Here is a 17,646-nt window from a genome sequence, read left to right as displayed (position 1 = left end):
TGGCCTCATCCAGGTGCCTCATGGGAGGGACTGGAATTTTATTTAAACAGCTCCCTCAATTCCTTCAAAGTTTTGCTCAAATGTCACCTTCTGGCAGAGGCCCACTCTAACCACCTGTTAAAGTTGTAACCTGCCCCCTACCATGCGGGTTCCCAATTGTTGCTCTAGTTCTTTTTACCCTATAGCCCATATCACTTTTAACACATAATTTATTAGTTACTTTTACTTTCTGTCACTCAGGCTTCTCACCTTTTAGAAAGAACTTTCCACGATGGCAGACATCTTTGCTTTGCTTAAGGATCACATCCAACATCTAGAACCACACAAGAGGCATCAGAAAATACTTGAATGGGCCAGGCGCGGTGGCTCACGCCTGTAATCCCAGCACTTTGGGAGGCCGAGGCGGGCAGATCATGAGGTCAGGAAATCGAGACCATCCTGGCCAACATGGTGAAACCCTGTCTCTACTAAAAATACAAAAAATTAGCTGGGCGTTGTGGCGGGCACCTGTAGCGCCAGCTACTCCGGAGGCTGAGGCAGGAGAATAGCATGAACCCAGGAGGCGGAGCTTGCAGTGAGCTGAGATCACACCACTGCACTCCAGCCTGGGTGACAGAGTGAGATTCTGTCTCAAAAAAAAAAAAAAAAAAAAAGGCCAGGCGCGGTGGCTCACGCCTGTAATCCCAGCATTTTGGGAGGCTGAGGCAGGCAGATCATGAGGTCAGGAGGTCAAGACCATCCTGGCTAACACGGTGAAACCTTGTCTCTACTAAAAATACAAAAAATTAGCCGGGCGTCGTGGCGGGCACCTGTAGTCCCAGCTACTTGGGAGGCTGAGGCAGGAGAATGGCGTGAACCCGGGAGGCGGAGCTTGCAGTGAGCCGAGATGGTGCCACTGCACTCCAGCCAGGGCGACAGAGCGAGACTCGGTCTCAAAAAAAAAAAAAAAAGAAGAGAGAAAATACTTGAATGAATGAATGAACAGTTAAGACTGACTAGGGATTAACTAGAAAAGGTATCTGCCAATCACTGACCCCACGAAACACTGAGGTAGGACCCCACAGGGTTCTCAGGGAACTTCTCTATCCTGTCCTCAAGTCTCCAGCCAAGGCCAGGGCCCTGTGGACGTCATGCCTGGCATCCTGTTCGGAATACCCTTGTGGACCCTGCCTTTAACCAAAGCTCCAGGACCCCCAGAGAATTCCAGAATTATATTAAATGTTAATATTATTTACTAGAGGGCTGGGTGCAGTGGCTCACGCCTATAATCCCAGCACTTTGGGAGGCCGAGGCAGGTGGATCACATGAGGTCAGGAGTTAGAGACCAGCCTGACCAACATGGTGAAACCCTCACTCTACTAAAAATACAAAAATTAGCCAGGCGTGGTGGTGCATACCTGTAATCCCAGCTACTCAGGAGGCCTAGGCAGGAGAATTGCTTGAACCCGGGAGGCAGAGATTGCAGTGAGCCGAGATCGCGCCACTGCACTGCAGCCTGGGTGACAGAGCGAGACTCAGACTCAAAACAAAAAAACAAACAAAAAAATTAGCTGGGCGTGGTGGCGGGCACCTGTAATCTCAGCTACTCGGGAGCCTGAGTCAGGAGAATGGTGTGAACCCAGGAGGCAGAGCTTGCAGTGAGCCGAGATCGCGCCACTGTACTCCAGCCTGGGCAACAGAGCGAGTCTCTGTCTCAAAACAAACAAACAAAAAATTAGCTGGGCATGGTAGCGGGCGCCTGTAATCCCAGCTACTGGGGAGGCTGAGGCAGTAGAATCACTTGAACCTGGGGACGCTGCAGTGAGCCGAGAACATGCCATTGCACTCCAGCCTGGGGCACAGAGCAAGACTCCGTCTCAAAAAAAAAAAAAAAGTGTGTGTGTGTGTATATATATATATATATAATTTGTTACAGTCATATGGTCCTGTGTCCAGATGTCCCTCTCATCAAACTCTGGGAACACTGAGTCAGGTGTCTCGAGAGAAGGCTCCAGTCTCTGCCGAATTCCTGAAGGGTAGAGTCAGGTGCCTTGCAGCCTCCTTGTCCCCACGCCCACAGCAGCCTCTCCTAGCTCAAGAATTCGCTGTGGTTCCTGGGAAGAAGAGTGGGGTGAGTATTCAAAGCCACTTTCCTCTGAAAGGCAGGGCTGTGGGGAAGGCCACCGAAAAAGGACCTGAGCAAAGCCATGGCCACGGGCACAGCGAGCGAGGGTCTCCTTGGAATTCCTAGGGAGCCAGGGCTGGGGAGGGCAAGCAGTGCTAGTGGCCCTGCTGGGGGATGCCCGTCTTCTGCCCTGTCCCCAGTTTTCTCCCTGCAAACTGCTCCTGACAGAGGAAAACAGCGTTGCCAAGCAGACCTGGCATGCCTCGCCCCAGGAGGAACCCTGAGAACGACATCACCTAAGAGAGATAAGAGGGCCTCTCAGAGCTGAGGACTGAGGACAAATGAGTCCAGGCTGCCAGTGCTGCTCAAAGCAGCCGGCCCAGGAGAAAGAACATTGGTCTCTTGGGTCTCCATTCTGGCCCCCAACTCAGGTGTGTCAACAGCTGCTTTTGACTCATCTGGAAAGACCAGGAAGGCCGAATAGCTCCCCGGGGAAACTAAACTCCTTAGATGGCTCCTGGAGGCTCTTGCCAGAGATGCGCAGATCTCCCACAGTGCGGGCAGGGGCTCACTGGCCACCTGGCCCTGGGCAGCACTTCGTCTTCCGAAGGGAGGGTCCCGGGGCCGGGAAGTCCTGGCAGGAGAGGACATCCTCTCCCCAAGCAAGGTTGAAAGGGGGCACAATGGCATTCCTAGAAAGTCTCCTAATGCCAACAGAGCAGCACAGGCCTGTACTCTCTGCCCTGCCACCCAGCAAGGTGAGGAAGGTGTACCCAGCAAGCACTCCTCAGCTGGGGCAGAACTCAGAGCAGGTTTAATCCTGCACTCTCCGACATCCCCACTACAGGAAAGACTCCCAGGCAACCGGCTCTCACTCTTGGCCCTCCCAAGGAGCAAGGGAAGCATCAAGGGCCACTGGAATGCAAGGTCCGTTTAGGAGAGGCCACGCCCTCCACTGCTGCCCTCAATTCCTGAAAAAGGTCCTCGCTGAAAAACTTCTGACCCCTAGAGACTTTTTTTCTTTTTTTGAGTTAGGGTCTCACTCTGTCACCCAGGCTGGAGTGCAGTGGCGCCATCATCGTTCACTGCAGCCTCAAACTCTTGGGCTCAAGCAATGCTCCTGCGATCCCATGTAATTGGGACAACAGGTGCACACCACGATGCCCGGCTAGTTTTTTGTTTTTTTTTTTTTTTGAGACAGAGTCTCGCTCTGTCGCCCAGGCTGGAGTGCAGTGGCGCGATCTCAGCTCACTGCCAGCTCCGCCTCCCGGGTTCACACCATTCTCCTGCCTCAGCCTCCCGAGCAGCTGGGACTACAGGCGCCCGCCACCATGCCCGGCTAATTTTTTGTATTTTTAGTAGAGACATGTTTTCACTGTGCTAGCCAGGATGGTCTCGATCTCCTGACCTCGTGATCCGCCTGCCTCGGCCTCCCAAAGTGCTGGGATTACAAATGTGAGACACCGCGCCCGGCTGATGCCCAGCTAATTTTTTTAAAAAATTTCTGTAGAGACTTGATCTCACTGTTGCCCAGGCTGGTCTTGAACTCCTGGGCTCAAGCAATCCTCCCTCCTCCACCTTCCAAAGCACTGGGATTACAGGCATGAGCCAAAATGCCCAGCCAGAGACTTTAAAATATTACAAATTCATGAGCCGTCAGCTGATTTCCAGAGAAGACAAATTCCCTAAACCCATCAGGCACTTCCAAAAGGCCCAAGTGCCCACCCAAAGGCCTGGGAGAGACCGACGCCTCTTATGCTTCATGGAAGCTGAGTCCGCCCTCACTGGGTGCCTGCTGTGTGGCAGGTCACGCGTGCTGGTGACCTTTCTCATCTTCTCATCTGTGAAAACAAAGCTCAGCATAGGTCAGTGACCACACTAAGGTCACACAGCAAGAACTCGGCAAAGAACGAGTCAAAACTACACCTGAAGCCTAGAAAGACACTAAAAATCTTTTTTTTAAAATTATTATTATTATTATTTTGAGACGGAGTCTTGCTCTGTCACCAGACTGGAGTGCAGTGGCGCAATCTTGGCTAACTGCAACCTCCGCCTCCTGGGTTCCAGCGATTCTCCTGCCTCAGCCTCCCGAGTAGCTGGGATCACAGGCACGCACCACCACGCCCAGCTAATTTTTGTATTTTTAGTAGAGACGGGGTTTCACCATGTTGGCCAGGATGGTCTCGATCTCCTGACCTCATGATCCGTCCGCCTTGGCCTCCCAAAGTGCTGGGATTACAGGCGTGAGCCACCACACCCGGCCTAATTATTTTTTTATTTTTTGTTTTTAAAGAGATGAAGGATAGAAGGATGAAGGATGAAGATAAAGGACTGTCAGGGGCAGGGTGCAGTGGCTCATGCCTGTAATCCCAGCACTTTGGGAGGCCGAGGCAGGCAGATCACCTGAAGTCATGAGTCCAAGACCAGCCTGGCCAACATGGTGAAACCCTGTCTCTACAAAAAATACAAACATACAAAAATTAGCCAGGCCTGGTGGCGCCTGCCTGCAATCCCAGCTACTCAGGATGCTGAGGCAGGAGAACTGCTTGAACCTGGGAGGCAGAGGTTGCAGTGAGCTGAAATCACGCCACTGTGCTCCATCCTGGGCGACAGAGGAGACTTTATCTCAAAGAAAAGAAAAAAGACTGTCAGGCAGGAGGGATAATTTTTTGCTCTCTTTTTTTTTTGAGATGAAGTCTCACTTTATTGCCCAGGCTAGAATGCAATCGCACGATCTTGGCTCACTGCAACCTCTGCCTCCTGGGTTCAAGCGATTCTCCTGCCTCAGCCTCCTGAGTAGCTGGGATTACAGGCGCTCACCACCACGCCCAGCTAATTTTGCATTTTTAAGTAGAGACCGGTTTCACCGTGTGGGCAAGGCTAGTCTCGAACTCCTGACCTCGTGATCCGCCCATTTCGGCCTCCCAAAGTGTTGGGATTACAGGCATAAGCCACCTTGCCCGGCCTAATATTTTGCTCTCTAATTTTACACTTTCTACAATGTTTCCTTTTTCCCACTATGGGCTCCTACTGCCTTTTCTATTTTTTAAATGAACAGCGATCACCTGGGATTATGGGCCATTTTTTGTTTGTTTGTTTGTTTGTTTTGAGATGGAGTTTCGCTCTTGTTGCTCAGGCTGGAGTGCAATGGTGTGATCTTGGCTCACCGCAACCTCCACCTCCCGGGTTCAAGCGATTCTCCTGCTTCAGCCTCCCGAGTAGCTGGGATTACAGGCATGTGCCACCATGGCCAGCTAATTTTGTATGTTTAATAGAGACAGGGTATCTCCATGTTGGTCAGGCTGCGCTCAAATTCCTGACCTCAGGCGATCGGCCCAACTTGGCCTCCCAAAGTGCTGGAATTACAGGTGTGAGCCACCACGCCTGGCCTTTTCTTCTTTTAATGTTGTGGTATATTAAAAAGTTATTTATACTAACGGGTCTGGCGTGGCAGTTCACACCTGTAATCCTAACACTTTGGGAGGCAGGAAGATCACTTGAGTCCAGGAGTTCAAGACTAGCCTGGGCAACATGGCAAAAACTCCCTTTCTAAAAAAAATACAAAATTAGCTGTGCATGGTGCTGCACGCTTGTAGTCCCAGCTACTCAGAAGGCTGAGGTGGGAGGATCACTTGAGCCTGGGAGTTCGAGGCTGCAGTGAGCCTCCATCTCCCAGTGATTGCACCGCTGCACTCCCGCCTGGGTGACAGAGCAAGACCCTGCCTCAAAAAAAGAAAAAAAAAAGTTACTAACAGCTGGGCACAGCGGCTTACACCTGTAATCCCAACGCTCTGGGAGACTGAAGTGTGAGGGTCACTTGAGTCCAGGAGTTTGAGACCAGCCTGGGCAACATATGGTGAGATCCCATCTCTACAATTTAAAAAAACATATTATTAAAGAAAAAAAGAATTTGATCAACTTAGTTTAAAAAAAAGAAAAAAGTTACTTTTTTTCTATTTTATTTATCACTTATGAATGTAGTGTCATTTTAATATAATTAAAAAGCATATTAATCTGACACCAAAGGGGAAACTCCATTGCCTCAAGGAAGAATGGGGATGCCAAATGACCCTGGACCCTGGAAACCCTGTCCAGGGGCCCCCACAAAGATGGGCCCAGTCTAACTTCAGAGGAAAGGAGTGAACTCTGATTAGAAGCTTAAGAGCTGAGTTTGAGTTCTGTCTGCCACAGCTAGCACTGTGGGAAGATCGCCTAAGAAAACTAAACCCCAAATCCCAGTTCATAAAATAAAGTTGAGACATCTCTCCCACAATTCTCCTTGTGCCTCTGTTCACACAGACCCAGACAGTTTTCCACAAATGCCACTTTTTTTTTTTTTTTTTTTTTTTTTTTTGAGACAGGGTCTCACTCTGTCCCCAGGCTGGAGTGTGGTGGCGCCATCATGACTCACTGCAACCTCCACCCCCTGGGCTCAGGCAATCCTCCCACCTCAGGCTCCTGAGTAGCTGGGACTACAGGTGCACGCCACCATGCCTGGCTAACTTTTTTTATTATTTGTAGAGACAAGGTCTCACTATGTTGCCCAGGCCGGTCTCAAACTCTTGGGCTCAGGCGATCCTCCTGCCTTGGCTTCCCAAAGTGCTGGGATTACAGCTATGAGCCAATGCACCCAGCCTCAACTGCCACTTCTGACCTTGGCTTCCCCCGGGCTGGGCCACAGCTCTTCTGTCGCAGCTCTGCTTTTCCTACCAGCGTTTCCTTGTCACCTTGACACACCCATTCCCTCCCTGCCGGCTCCCTGCTCAGAATCCTCTCTGTAGCCTCTTCAAGAGAACAAGTTCTCTTGAACTACAAACTCCTGCAGGGGGTCCCTGGAGCCCAGGTTAAGGCTGCCGGCAGTCGCATACGGATCCCCAGGGGAAGGGGCGCCCTCCTCACTCAAAGCTCACCTGTTTAGGTGAGAGCCTCAAAGCGCCACTCCACAGCTCCCCTCGTTACGGTCAGTTCTCCCCACAGCCAAGGCCCAGTGTGTCCACCAATCGTCCAGCCGGAACAAACTAAGACACACTTTCTTCGGCAAGATAGAATTTTCCACTTCTCGCCAAATCCCACAGCGCAAACCCCACCCGTCAGCATGGAGGGCAGACTGGGTCTCCGCACCGTCATGTGAAGGTGTCCAAAGCCGCCCCAGCTGGAGAAAGGCCGGAGACCGAAGTCCCTCCCGCGGGCTTCCTGCGTCCGGGGATTAGGAGGCACAAAGGGCCGGCAGGGACACAGCCCAGATGGCAGGGGCAGGGGCTAAGCCGCCAGGGCACCGCGCTCCGGCCGCCGCCCGTGGGGAGGGGGTCACCGCAGACGCACGTCGCCAACCTCGCTGGCCTGGCGCCTGCACGTGGACCCGGGGACTCCGTCTCTGCCCGCGGTGCCCCCCGCACCCAGCCGGCCCGGGCACCTGTTCTCCTGCTCTCCTAAGCCAACATTATTGTGCAAACCCAAGCCCAAGTTTCAGTCATCGCGCTGATCAGGCAGAGAAGTTCCCCGCGGAACTTTCTACAGGTGTCTCTCTCCCAGGCCAACACAGTGACGCGGACAGGGGCGAGGCGCGCGGACCTGGGCGCAGCCCTCCCGCCCTGGCCCGACAGCCCAGGGGTCCTGGGCCTCCCCGGCCTCCCCGCCCCGGGTGGAAGCCCCGAGGGGGCGGGCCCGGCTGGGCGAGTCCAGCGCGCACCTCACCTGGAACCCCGGGCCGGCCCCCGCCCGAGGCCTCGGCGTCCCTCGGCGCCCGCCGCCGGCCCCGCTCGCTCCACCGCGCCTGCCCACGGGCTGCTGGGCGGCCGTCTCCTTCCTGCTCACCTCCGGCGCGGCGAGCCTGGGGCGGAGCCGCGCTATTTACATAAAGGGCGAGCCTGCCGGGGCCCAGCGCCCCGCCCCCGGCCCGCCCCCCGGCTCGGCGCCGCTGGGGCGGGGGCACCCTCGCGGGTGGGGGCTGCGCTCCCGCCAATCCGCGGCCCCGGGGAGCGTGGGGCGGGGCCTCGTGAACTGGATCGGGGTTCCCCAGGCCCGCCCCTGCCTCACCTGCGCGCACCTGGACGCAGAACGGCGCGCCGCGCCCAGTGTCCCGCCGCCTCCTGCAAGCGGAAATAGTTCCCGGAACGCCCGCGGTCCCGTGCCGCCTCCCAGACTCCAGGGGAGCCGTCCCTCCAACTCCCCGGAGCTGCCGAGGGAGGGGCGGATCCGGGCCAGCTCCTCTGCCAGAGCCCAGCCCAGAGACGGTGACAGGGGACGCAGGGCCGGGTTTCCAGCCCCACGAAAGGGATGGTGTGGGGACCGGGGCGTCGCGGCGAGACGCCTTTCCTCGGGGGGGTGCCGGGGGGTGCCCACCTCCTCCGTGTCGGCCGGAGGGTCTGCAACAGCGGGTGGAATTTTTAGCACAAGCGAGGGAGGAGGTTGGAGCGACGAGAGGCGGGAGCGGAAAGGGCGCGGAGGCCGGGGCTGCAGCGCGCTCCACCGCCCAGCTGCAGGTGGCGCCTCTCGCCACCCGCACCCCGCTGCGCCCAGAGAAGGGCCGATGGCGCGCCGTCCTCCCTCCTCCCTTCGGGAACCCTGCGACGTCCCATCCCCTCCGACGCAGGCCCGGGAAAGGCTCAAAAGGTTCGAGGTCGCGTTCCTGCTGTCCCGCGGGCTTCTCTCACTCTTAGATCCCGCACCAGAGGAAGCGGATCTCCTTGATCGGACAAAGCAGGGGTGAGGGGCTGGGGGCAGTTCCACTGACAACGGGACGGGGGCGAGAGGGGTTTACCCAGTACATACAGAAACAGCAGAAAAGAAATCTATTTTTAATGGCTTTGGCTTTATGGCACGAAGCAGGCACCCTCTCGTTAAAGGCACAGAGTCCTCTCTTCTGCCCCACCTCCTGGGTCCTTAAAATCGAGTCCTGAGTTCCAGAGGGGTCACTGCAAGGCAGCAGGGAAGGGGAGAGGGTCACAGTTTCACTCTGTGAGTATCAGACACCCAGGGCCAAGGCCCAGACTGGCCTCTGAAGCTACAGGTTAGAGTCTGGGTACAGGAGGCAGCCGAGATGGTCCCTGAGAACAGACAGTCCCGGTCCCCCGGAGCAAGCTCCATCCTCTGCAGAGCTGTGAGGTCAGTGCCCCACATCCCGGGGCAACGTGAAGTCCCTGATGCTGTAGAAGGAGATGTCACCATGATCCACCAGGGCAAAGATCAGAGGGACATCCCCACTCTGGTAAGACAACCGCTTGAGGCTGCAGAGGTCTGGGACAGGCTCATCAAATCTGCAGGGACAAAGGGTTAGAGTGAGACCCAGCCATAGCCCACTCCTAAGCTCTATGGCTTCCAGAGAAGAGATTCTACGGAAGGAGTTGGGGTGCAAGAATTCTGACCCATGAGCTCTTCTGTCTCCAAAACACAGGGCTCTGATGAAGAGGGCCCCAGAGCACTGGTTGGGGAGGTGCTAGGAAGAGCAAGGTGCTCACCACTCTTAGCCTGTAAATCCCCACAATCCACATCCCTTCTGCTGGGTGAGTCCTAGACTAAAATGGCATTGGAGAGAGACTACCCTAAAATGCCAGCAACGAGGAGCTCAGAGTAGGGGCAGCACAAACTGGCTGTGTGGCCTTGTGTAGGTCACTTAGCCTCTCTGGACCTCATGTTCCTCTCAGAGATTGGCACGCTGGCCAGGGAAGTACAGAGGAGTCCCACTTGGTTCACAGGAGAACTGGCAGCAGCTGGGGGAGGGGCAGTGCTGGCTCACTGCGTACCCACTAATGCACATCCGGGCATAGGGTTTGCCAGGGTTATTCTTTCGGAATGTGGCCACAGCGCCGGCCTGGTAAACATCAAAGATGATTTCCAAGCCCCCAGACTTCTCCAACAGCCTGACAATACAATGAGAAATGTTATGACATGAACTCTTTCCCCAACCTTTCTTTTCCATCCCACCCTTTCCCTCCACCAGTTCCAGGAAGCAGCCTCACAGAGGTGCCACTTGAGGGTTGGGGGCTCTGAACCCTTGGGCTAACCCACTGGTTGTTCTCCCTCTTCCCTAGACACACACGAACATTAGTTATTGCTCAGAGCTAGGCGTAGGGGTAGGAGTCCCTGAAACAGTCCTCTAGCTTACACCCTACTTCAGGAGCCAATTCCTAACCACCAACTCCTGGCGGTCAAGGTACTGCAGAGACGGCATTGCTTGGAAACTTACCGGGCACCTCCATCGGCAAGGTGTGTTGTCTGCAGCACAGAGATATGCTGAAGGACCACGGCTACAAGGACACAGAAAACAAGGTACTGGGGAGGGGAGTCACATTTCTCAGTCTGCCATCTAGTTTAGGACGGCCAGATTTAGCAACTTTTTTTTTTTTTTTTTTTTTTTTTTTCTAAACGCAGTCTCACTCTGTCACCCAGGCTGGAGTATAGTGGCATGATCTTGGCTCACTGTAACCTCTGCCTCCCGGGTTCAAGCAATTCTCCTGCCTCAGCCTCCTGAGTAGCTGGGATTGGAGGTGTGCACCACCACACTCGGCTAATTTTTGTATTTTTAGTAGAGATGGTTTCACCATATTGCCCAGGTTGGTCTCGAACTCCTGACCTCAGGTGATCTGCCTGCCTCGGCCTCCCAAAGTGCTGGGATTACAGGCATAAGCCACCGTGTCCAGCCTAGCAACATTTTTTTTTTTTTAAGTATAAGCATATCCCATGCAATTTTTGGAACATACTTATACTGAAAAATTACATTTATACTGAAAGTCAAGTCGAACTGATCTGGCAACCCTATCTAGTTACCTACAATCTACCGTGTTCGCATGAAGGCTTTAAGTAATTTGGAATCCGTTAACACATTTAGCTTATTCTTTCCCCATTGGTTCCCTGGGCTTAGAGCAGACAGCAAGCCTTTCTTTCACTTGGCCAAGAAGGCACCTCCTTTTCCCATCTAACAGGTTGGGATCACAGCTAGTTGGTGGCAAAGCCATCCACATGTATGTTGTTTATCTTTTTAAGGATATGGTCATAGTTTCCACCCCTCCTTACCTCTCCTGACTCACCATCTCTAAGCCTTCCCACACAGGCCCTGCTGCAGCCGCGGGAGAACTGACCGTCCTTGTGGGTCCGCGCCCTCCTCCCACATCTTTCTTAAGCCTCAATCCATCCCGGTTCATCATGCCCTTTCCAAAGTCCTGTGATTCCTCAGCTGCCAGTGGCCCTCGAGGATATGGCAGGCTGAGGGGGTACCTGGGGAGCTGGCCTGGCCGGGACTCAGCAGGGGGGTGACGGGCTGGCCCCACAGGTGAGGGGCCCGGCTCTGGCTCCTCTGCAGGTGCCGCCGCTGCAGCAGCTCCTTGTACTCCCGCCAGCTGGAGCAGCGCTGCACCTCGGGATCAGCGTTGACGTCTTCCCGGAACCGCGCGGCCTCCGCGTGATGCTCCCGTTCCCGCCTCGAGAACTTCTCCTTGCGCTGGTTCAGCTTCTGGCACCAGGACTCAGCGTCTGTCTCCCGCCCAGCCACGTTGGCCGGGAGCAGCTCTGGGGCTGGGGCGCGCAGGAGGGTGTGGCGGCTGTCTGAACCCATGTTGGGGAAGGAGATCTGCTCGAAGTTCCAGCGCCGCTTACCGGCCCCCGTGACTCCGTTCTCGGTTCTGCCACTCTCCCAGCTGCACCCCACCCCCTCCCTGGCCAGGCCAGGGCTGGGGCCCAGGGACCCCAGAAGCTGAAAGGAGCCCCCTGGGCCCTTCATGGGGCTTGACTCCTGGGGTTTCTCCTCTGGGCATTGGCTGGGCTGGCTGCAGGGAGGTGGGCTGGAGGCTGCCAGACTCTTGGGTTGCAGGGAGTTGTCCAGGGCCTTGGCCTTCTTATTAATGGACCTGAGGGACGTGGGGGAAAAGCAGCACATCTGCCCCTGGTTGCTAAGGTGCACACGTCCCATGGGAGCTGAAGGCAGGTCCCCTAGTGTCTCCCTGAGCCTGCATGGGAGCTGCCCAAGCCTAGTTCTTAGAAAGCCTGTGCATTTTCCAAGGTCCCAGACACCAGCACTCCCTGGGGGGCGACCCTGATGTGGGCGTTACCAAGGGCTGGAGCTGCTCCTCTTTCTCTTGCCATCTCCATCCTCCAAGTGCTGCACACTGGCATCCAGGTTAAGTTGCCTCTCATATGGGGACAGGACAGAGCTGTGGGGTGAGAACAGTGGGTGGGCCACTGACCCGCCTCCTCAGCCTGGGGATCTGGTGGGATGTATAAGGAAATGGGCCAAGGGGACAGTCAGTGGGCCAGGATCAGAGCCACACCCAAGGGCTAAGGCCCTAAGCAGACCCCCATGAGGGGTACAGGCCCAGCCAGGGGGCCCAGCCATGTGCCTCTGCCTAGGCAATGGCCCAGAGGAGCTAACAAACTTGGAAAATATAGAAAAATAAAAACCTTGGATAACTATTGTTAACATTTTTCTTTCTTTTATGTACACACTGACTAATCTCTCTCCATATATTTTTTTCTAACAAAAATGGCATTGTACTAGCATACTGCTTTGTGATCTTTTTTTTTCACTCAATAGTACATTGTGGACACAGCCCCCCGTCACTGCAGCATTCTTCCCTGCTGTGAATTTTTTCCTTTTTCTTTTTTCTTTTTTTTTTTTTTTGAGACAGAATCTCGTTCTGTCGCCAGGCTGGAGTACAGTAGCGCAATCTTGGCTCACTGCAACCTCCATCTCCCGGGTTCAAGCGATTCTCCTGCCTCAGCCTCCCGAGTAGTACTGGGACTACAGGTGCGTGCCACCATGCCCAGCTAATTTTTGTATTCTTAGTAGAGACAAGGTTTCACCATGCTGGCCGGGATGGTCTCGATCTCTTGACCTCATGATCTGCCTGCCTCGGCCTCCTGAAGTGCTGGGATTACAGGTGTGAGCCACTGTGCCTGGCCTCCCTGCTGTGAATTAAGGCTTTAAGGCAATGCTGTTCAAAAAGGAGCCGCTAGCGACAGGTGGCTATTTAAGTTTGCTTCTTTTTTTTTTTTTTTTTTTGAGATAAGAGTTTCACTTTTTTGCCCAGGCTGGAGTGCATTGGCAAGATCTCGGCTCACTGCAACCTCAGCTGCCCGGGTTCAAGCAATTCTCGTGCCTCAGCCTCCTGAGTAGCTGGGACTATAGGCGCCTGCTACCACACCTGGCTGATTTTTTTTTTTTTTTTTTGTATTTTAGTAGAGACAGGGTTTCACCATGCTGTCCAGGCTGGTCTCGTACTCCTGAGCTCAGGAGATCTGCCCGCTTCGGCCTCCCAAAGTGCTGGGATTACAGGCGTGAGCCACCACACCCAGCCTATTTAAGTTAAATACATTTAAATTAAATGAAATGAAACATTCAGTCTCACAGTTGCTCTAGCCCCATGTATTAGACATCACACACACAGAACGTTTTCATCACTACAGAAAGTTCTATTGGACAGAGCTGCTCTAAGGGATAACCTCTCATTTGTGTAAGCCTGCCTCTTGTTCAACTCTTATTTGCAAGTACACTGATTTTGCACAGTGAGTGTGTTCTGTGTGACTCCTCACTAAATGCAAGCTCTGTGAGGGCGGTGATTTTGCTCTTCTGTTCTCAGCGATGTGTACAGGGCCTGACCCCCAGCAAATAATAAATATCATTGATCATTCTCACAGGTGAACCACTGTACACATCCACAACTATCTCCTTAGGATAGATTCCACTTTCAGAAAGAAAAGATGTAGAGCTGGGCGTGGTGACTCATGCCTGTAATCCCAGCACTCTGGGAGGCTGAGGCGGGAGGATCATTTGAGGTCAGGAGTTCGAGACCAGCTTGGGCAACACAGTGAAACCCCATCTGTACTAAAAATTAAAAAAAAAAAAAAAATCAGCCAGGCATGGTGGCACACGCCCGTAATCCCAGCTACTCGGGAGGCTGAGGCAGGAGAATTGCTTGAACCCAGGAGGCAGAGGCTGCAGTAAGCTGAGATCACGCCTCTGCACTACAGCCTGGGCGACAGAGTGAGACTCCGTCTCAAAAAAAAAAGAAAAGAAAATACGTGCCTGCTTTAGAGCTTTTGTGACATACTGTAACTGCAAAAGCTGTACCCGTTTCCACTCCAAGTCTGAAGGTCTCTGCCTTTTACTGATGCTGGATTACTAAGGTGATGAAGGAAAAAACATTTAACCTGGCATAAAAAATGTGAAACCCTACTAATGGTAAATTCCTCACCCAGTCGTTCATTTAAGCATACACTCTACCTATCTGCCTGCGCACCTACTAAGTGCCAGGCACTGTTCCAATCCTGCCTCTCAGTGCTCACACACACTCAGCTGCAGGCGCAGGTCATCTGAAGATGGGGCTCGAGTTCATAAACCAGAATAAAACGAAATGACCTGGATTCTTCCCAACCTGCCTCTCTCAGCAGAGGCCCCCAGTCTGTGCCCAAGGAACTGCACTCCAGCCAAGGGTTCCAGGTAAGGAGAGGCCATTTTCTACCTGAGACTAGTCAGCCAGGTCCCAGGACTAGACTATGAGGAAGGGAAAAAGGAAGGGGATTTACCTTGGTTGGAATCGTCGAACCACATAACCCAACCTCTTCAGGTGGCTGAAGACCTCAAAAGAAAAAAAAAAAATGAAAGCTCAGATGGCCACTCTTGAAAACACCAAATGGTTTCTCCAGACACAGGCCATCCCCACAGCCCTCTCTGCCCCTCCTGTACACCCCCAGATTCCAAACCCTGTGACTAAGCTTGGACCATGCTTCATTACGAACACCATCCCTAAAGATCTCAGGCTCTGAATTCCTGTCCTCCCACTTACCTTACTCAGCACAAATGACATTTAGCCAAATCCAAAAAAACTGACAGCCATGAAACCAGAAAAGCACCATGGCCTGAAATACCTGAGTATTTTGATACAAAGCTCACAAGAGTGAAGCTGCCGATCACCATGTGAACAAAACGATGGCAGGTAGTGAGCATCTCTCCAGCCCCATACCTCCACAGATGCCGGTGGGAAGTTTCTGGTAAGGAGCCACATGTTCAACCTTGTGTCCCTGCGTTCATATCAGAGGAACATAGACAAGAATGTCCCCCATCCTGCTTGATCTCAGCAGGCTTCAGCACAGCTAACCACTTCCTCCTTGAAAGACCTTCTTTTGGCTTCTGTGATGCGACTTTGGTTTTTCTCCTGCGTCACCAGACACTCCTCAGTCTGTTTCTGCTTCTTATCTGCCCCCTAACCTACAGAGAGCGCCCCAGGGCTCAGACCCAGCCCTCTACTCTGATGGCACTCCCATACAGCCCAACAGTTTAAATACCATCCATGTGCTCGTGGCACCCATATTTACATCTAGCTTTGACCTCTCCTCACGCTCCAGACTTGGATTCCAATTGTCTGTCTGCTTGACACTCACTTGGATGTCCAAGAAGCTCCTCAAAATTAACTTATCTGAAACAGAGTTCTTTCGACTGGTCTTGTCCTCCCAAATCTGCTCCTCTTCATTCTTCCCACTCAGAAAATGACAGCACCCTTCATCCACTGGCGCATGCCCAAATCATGGGCGGTAATCCTCGGTTCTTCTCTCTCCTTAATCCTGACATCCAATCCATTGGCAAAGTCCTATCCATTCTTTCTCCAAAATATTTCTGAGATTCATCTATTTTTCACTCACTGCAACCCTACCCACCCCCAACCTGGGACAAGCCCCTAACTTCTCTCACCTGAATGAACAGCCCAGTCTCTTTGGATTCTCTTCCCCCACCTTATCTTCTGCCAGCACTGCGGTCTATGTGAAGCCAACAGGCCACCACCACAGTGTAAGCCTCGTGACAGCATAGCCCTCGTCTGCCCTGCAGCCCCAGCATGTGACACTGTGCCTGGCACCTTATAGGTACTTGTCAATACTCATTGATTCAGTGGATAGGTGGCTCCTGGAGGCGGGGTGGTGGCAGATACCTGGTACTGCAGGAAGCTCACAGTGTGGTCGGTCAGCAGCAGCTGGTAAGCTTCCTGGATAGACAGTGGCAGGTCTTGGTGGAAGAGGTGGATGGAGCCCTGGAAGTGGGGCCAACAGCTCAGTTTATGAGCCCTCACTGCAGTGCCACAAAGGAATGGGGCAACTTCCCAGCTCTGATAACTCCCCCTCCGCCTCTCAGTAGCACATCAAGAATGTGGTCAACCAGGAAAGTGGGGCAGCACCACTAATGTGGACTGGAATCCCTGCTCCCTGCAACGTACTACCTCCTGCTTTAGAAGTTCGGTTATCAGTTCTCTAAAGACCGGGTTGTGTGTGCTTTTTCTCCGATAAAACGTGTGCTTCCCGTTCTTTGGTCCCAACTCCTTCCCCACCTCCCGGGCCCCACTCACACACTCCAGAAGATACAAGGCCTCTTCCGGGTGAAGCCGCTGCCGGCCCTGCTCCGAGAAGCCCATGGTCTGCCAGAATTTGCCCTGTGTGGGGCGCAGAGCAAGTGTCACAAGGCAGGGAGGAGGACAGGGAGGGCGGTCCCCGGTCCCCGAGCCTGCCGCTCACCGCGGGAGACTTCAACTCCACGAAGCCCTCTTCCGGCCTCCACTCGGCAGCCACCAAGCTGCCCCTGGCGAGGAGTGGGGAGGGGTCTGCGTCAGTCCATTCGGGAGGCCCCGCGGCCCGCCTCGCCCCCGCTTCCCTCACCCCCGGGCCCGCCCCTCTCACAGGCGCTCCACGCGCTGCTCTGCCAGCAGCTGCCAGAGCTCTTCCCGGCACCGGCGCAGCCGCTCGGCCTGAGCCGCCGATCCGTCGGGAAGAAAGTCCTTGGGGCCATGCGAGCGCTGGGGCAGCTTCTGCGACCGCGAGCGGGCGGCGAAGAGCTCCCGGGCGCTAGGGGAGAAGGGGACGCGGGGTCAGCGCCGCGCATCGGGGGCCGCCCGGCCGGGTCCCGGGCGCCGGTTCCCCTACCCGCGCTGGCCCCGCGCCCCCCACACCCACTCTGGCCGGGCCGCGCCGCACCTGAGCACGGGCCCCGCGGGAACCTCCACGGCCGCGGGCTCGGGCTCGGGCTCCATCCCGCCGCCGCCTGCCGCTGCGCGCGCTGCCACGCCCCGCCCACCGCCGGAGCTCCGCGGTGCCCTAGCGCCCGCCTATCCGCCCTGCCGCGGCAGCCCCGCCCCCTGCACCGCCCCAGCCCGCTCTGCGCCCTCCTGACTGTCCCCGGTCCTAGCGCCCGCCCGGAGGCGCGCGCCCCGACGCCGGGTCTGGGAGCTCAGCCCGCAGGTTGCTGGAGATGCAGAAGTCCCCTCTTTTGCCCCCAGCCCTCCTCGGGGCTTCTCTCCAATAAAGCCTGAGGAGCCGGCGGCTGGAGTGCAGTGCGAACGGTCACACGTGTGACCGCCCCTCCGCAGCCCCGCGCTGCTTAGTCCCCACAGCCCGGGCTGGGCAAGGAGGGCAGAAGGGCTCAGGGAAGGACGAGCGGTGGGTGTGCAAATTCCGACCTTGCAGGACGAAGGCCACCCGGGAACTGTCAGGAGCGGTCCGGGGAGGTTCGCCCTTCCTTCGGTGTCTTCCGTCCGGTCCCTACGGCTGGGCTCCGAAGCCAGGTTTCGAGG

General features: G+C 54.9%; 2 protein-coding genes across 5 annotated transcripts in view; both read right to left on the bottom strand.

The window, feature by feature from the left end:
* The window catches only part of LLGL2 (LLGL scribble cell polarity complex component 2), a 48,791-nt gene extending 40,864 nt beyond the window's left edge, over positions 1 to 7,927 (bottom strand). For 2 of the 4 annotated variants that reach the window (XM_024234273.3, XM_024234275.3), the window contains exon 1: positions 7,799 to 7,927. The gene's annotated coding sequence lies outside the window, so the exon portion shown is untranslated. The remainder of the gene's footprint in view (positions 1 to 7,798) is intronic. The other 2 variants (XM_054535261.2, XM_054535262.2) reach the window with 1 other exon arrangement.
* A 958-nt stretch (positions 7,928 to 8,885) lies between these two features.
* TSEN54 (tRNA splicing endonuclease subunit 54) lies at positions 8,886 to 17,148 on the bottom strand. Its single transcript, XM_024235175.3, has 11 exons — positions 17,051 to 17,148; positions 16,757 to 16,921; positions 16,595 to 16,658; positions 16,429 to 16,512; positions 16,018 to 16,116; positions 14,621 to 14,673; positions 12,148 to 12,249; positions 11,318 to 11,946; positions 10,290 to 10,350; positions 9,847 to 9,963; positions 8,886 to 9,360 (listed from the first exon to the last, which is right to left on the bottom strand). Exons 1-11 carry the CDS (start codon positions 17,104 to 17,106, stop codon positions 9,210 to 9,212), a joined length of 1,581 nt encoding a protein of 526 aa, XP_024090943.2. The 5' UTR covers positions 17,107 to 17,148; the 3' UTR covers positions 8,886 to 9,209.
* Positions 17,149 to 17,646: the final 498 nt, after the last annotated feature.

This window comes from Pongo abelii, chromosome 19, assembly GCF_028885655.2.
Source record: "Pongo abelii isolate AG06213 chromosome 19, NHGRI_mPonAbe1-v2.0_pri, whole genome shotgun sequence".
NCBI classification, from domain to species: domain Eukaryota; kingdom Metazoa; phylum Chordata; class Mammalia; order Primates; family Hominidae; genus Pongo; species Pongo abelii.
Note: the sequence above shows the minus strand (reverse complement) of the source record. Positions and strands in the feature narration are given on the sequence as shown.

What these genes read in the sequence shown, in the direction of transcription:
- TSEN54 (XM_024235175.3), bottom strand. Translation starts at nt 17,106, where the DNA reads ATGGAGCCCGAGCCCGAGCCCGCGGCCGTGGAGGTTCCCGCGGGGCCC. An exon ending in CCCGCGGGGCCCGTGCTCAG is followed by an intron (nt 16,922 to 17,050) that starts GTGCGGCGCGGC and finishes CTTCTCCCCTAG; the next exon opens with CGCCCGGGAGCTCTTCGCCG. An exon ending in GCCCGGATGTGCATTAGTGG is followed by an intron (nt 9,361 to 9,846) that starts GTACGCAGTGAG and finishes TTGTCCCTGCAG; the next exon opens with ATTTGATGAGCCTGTCCCAG.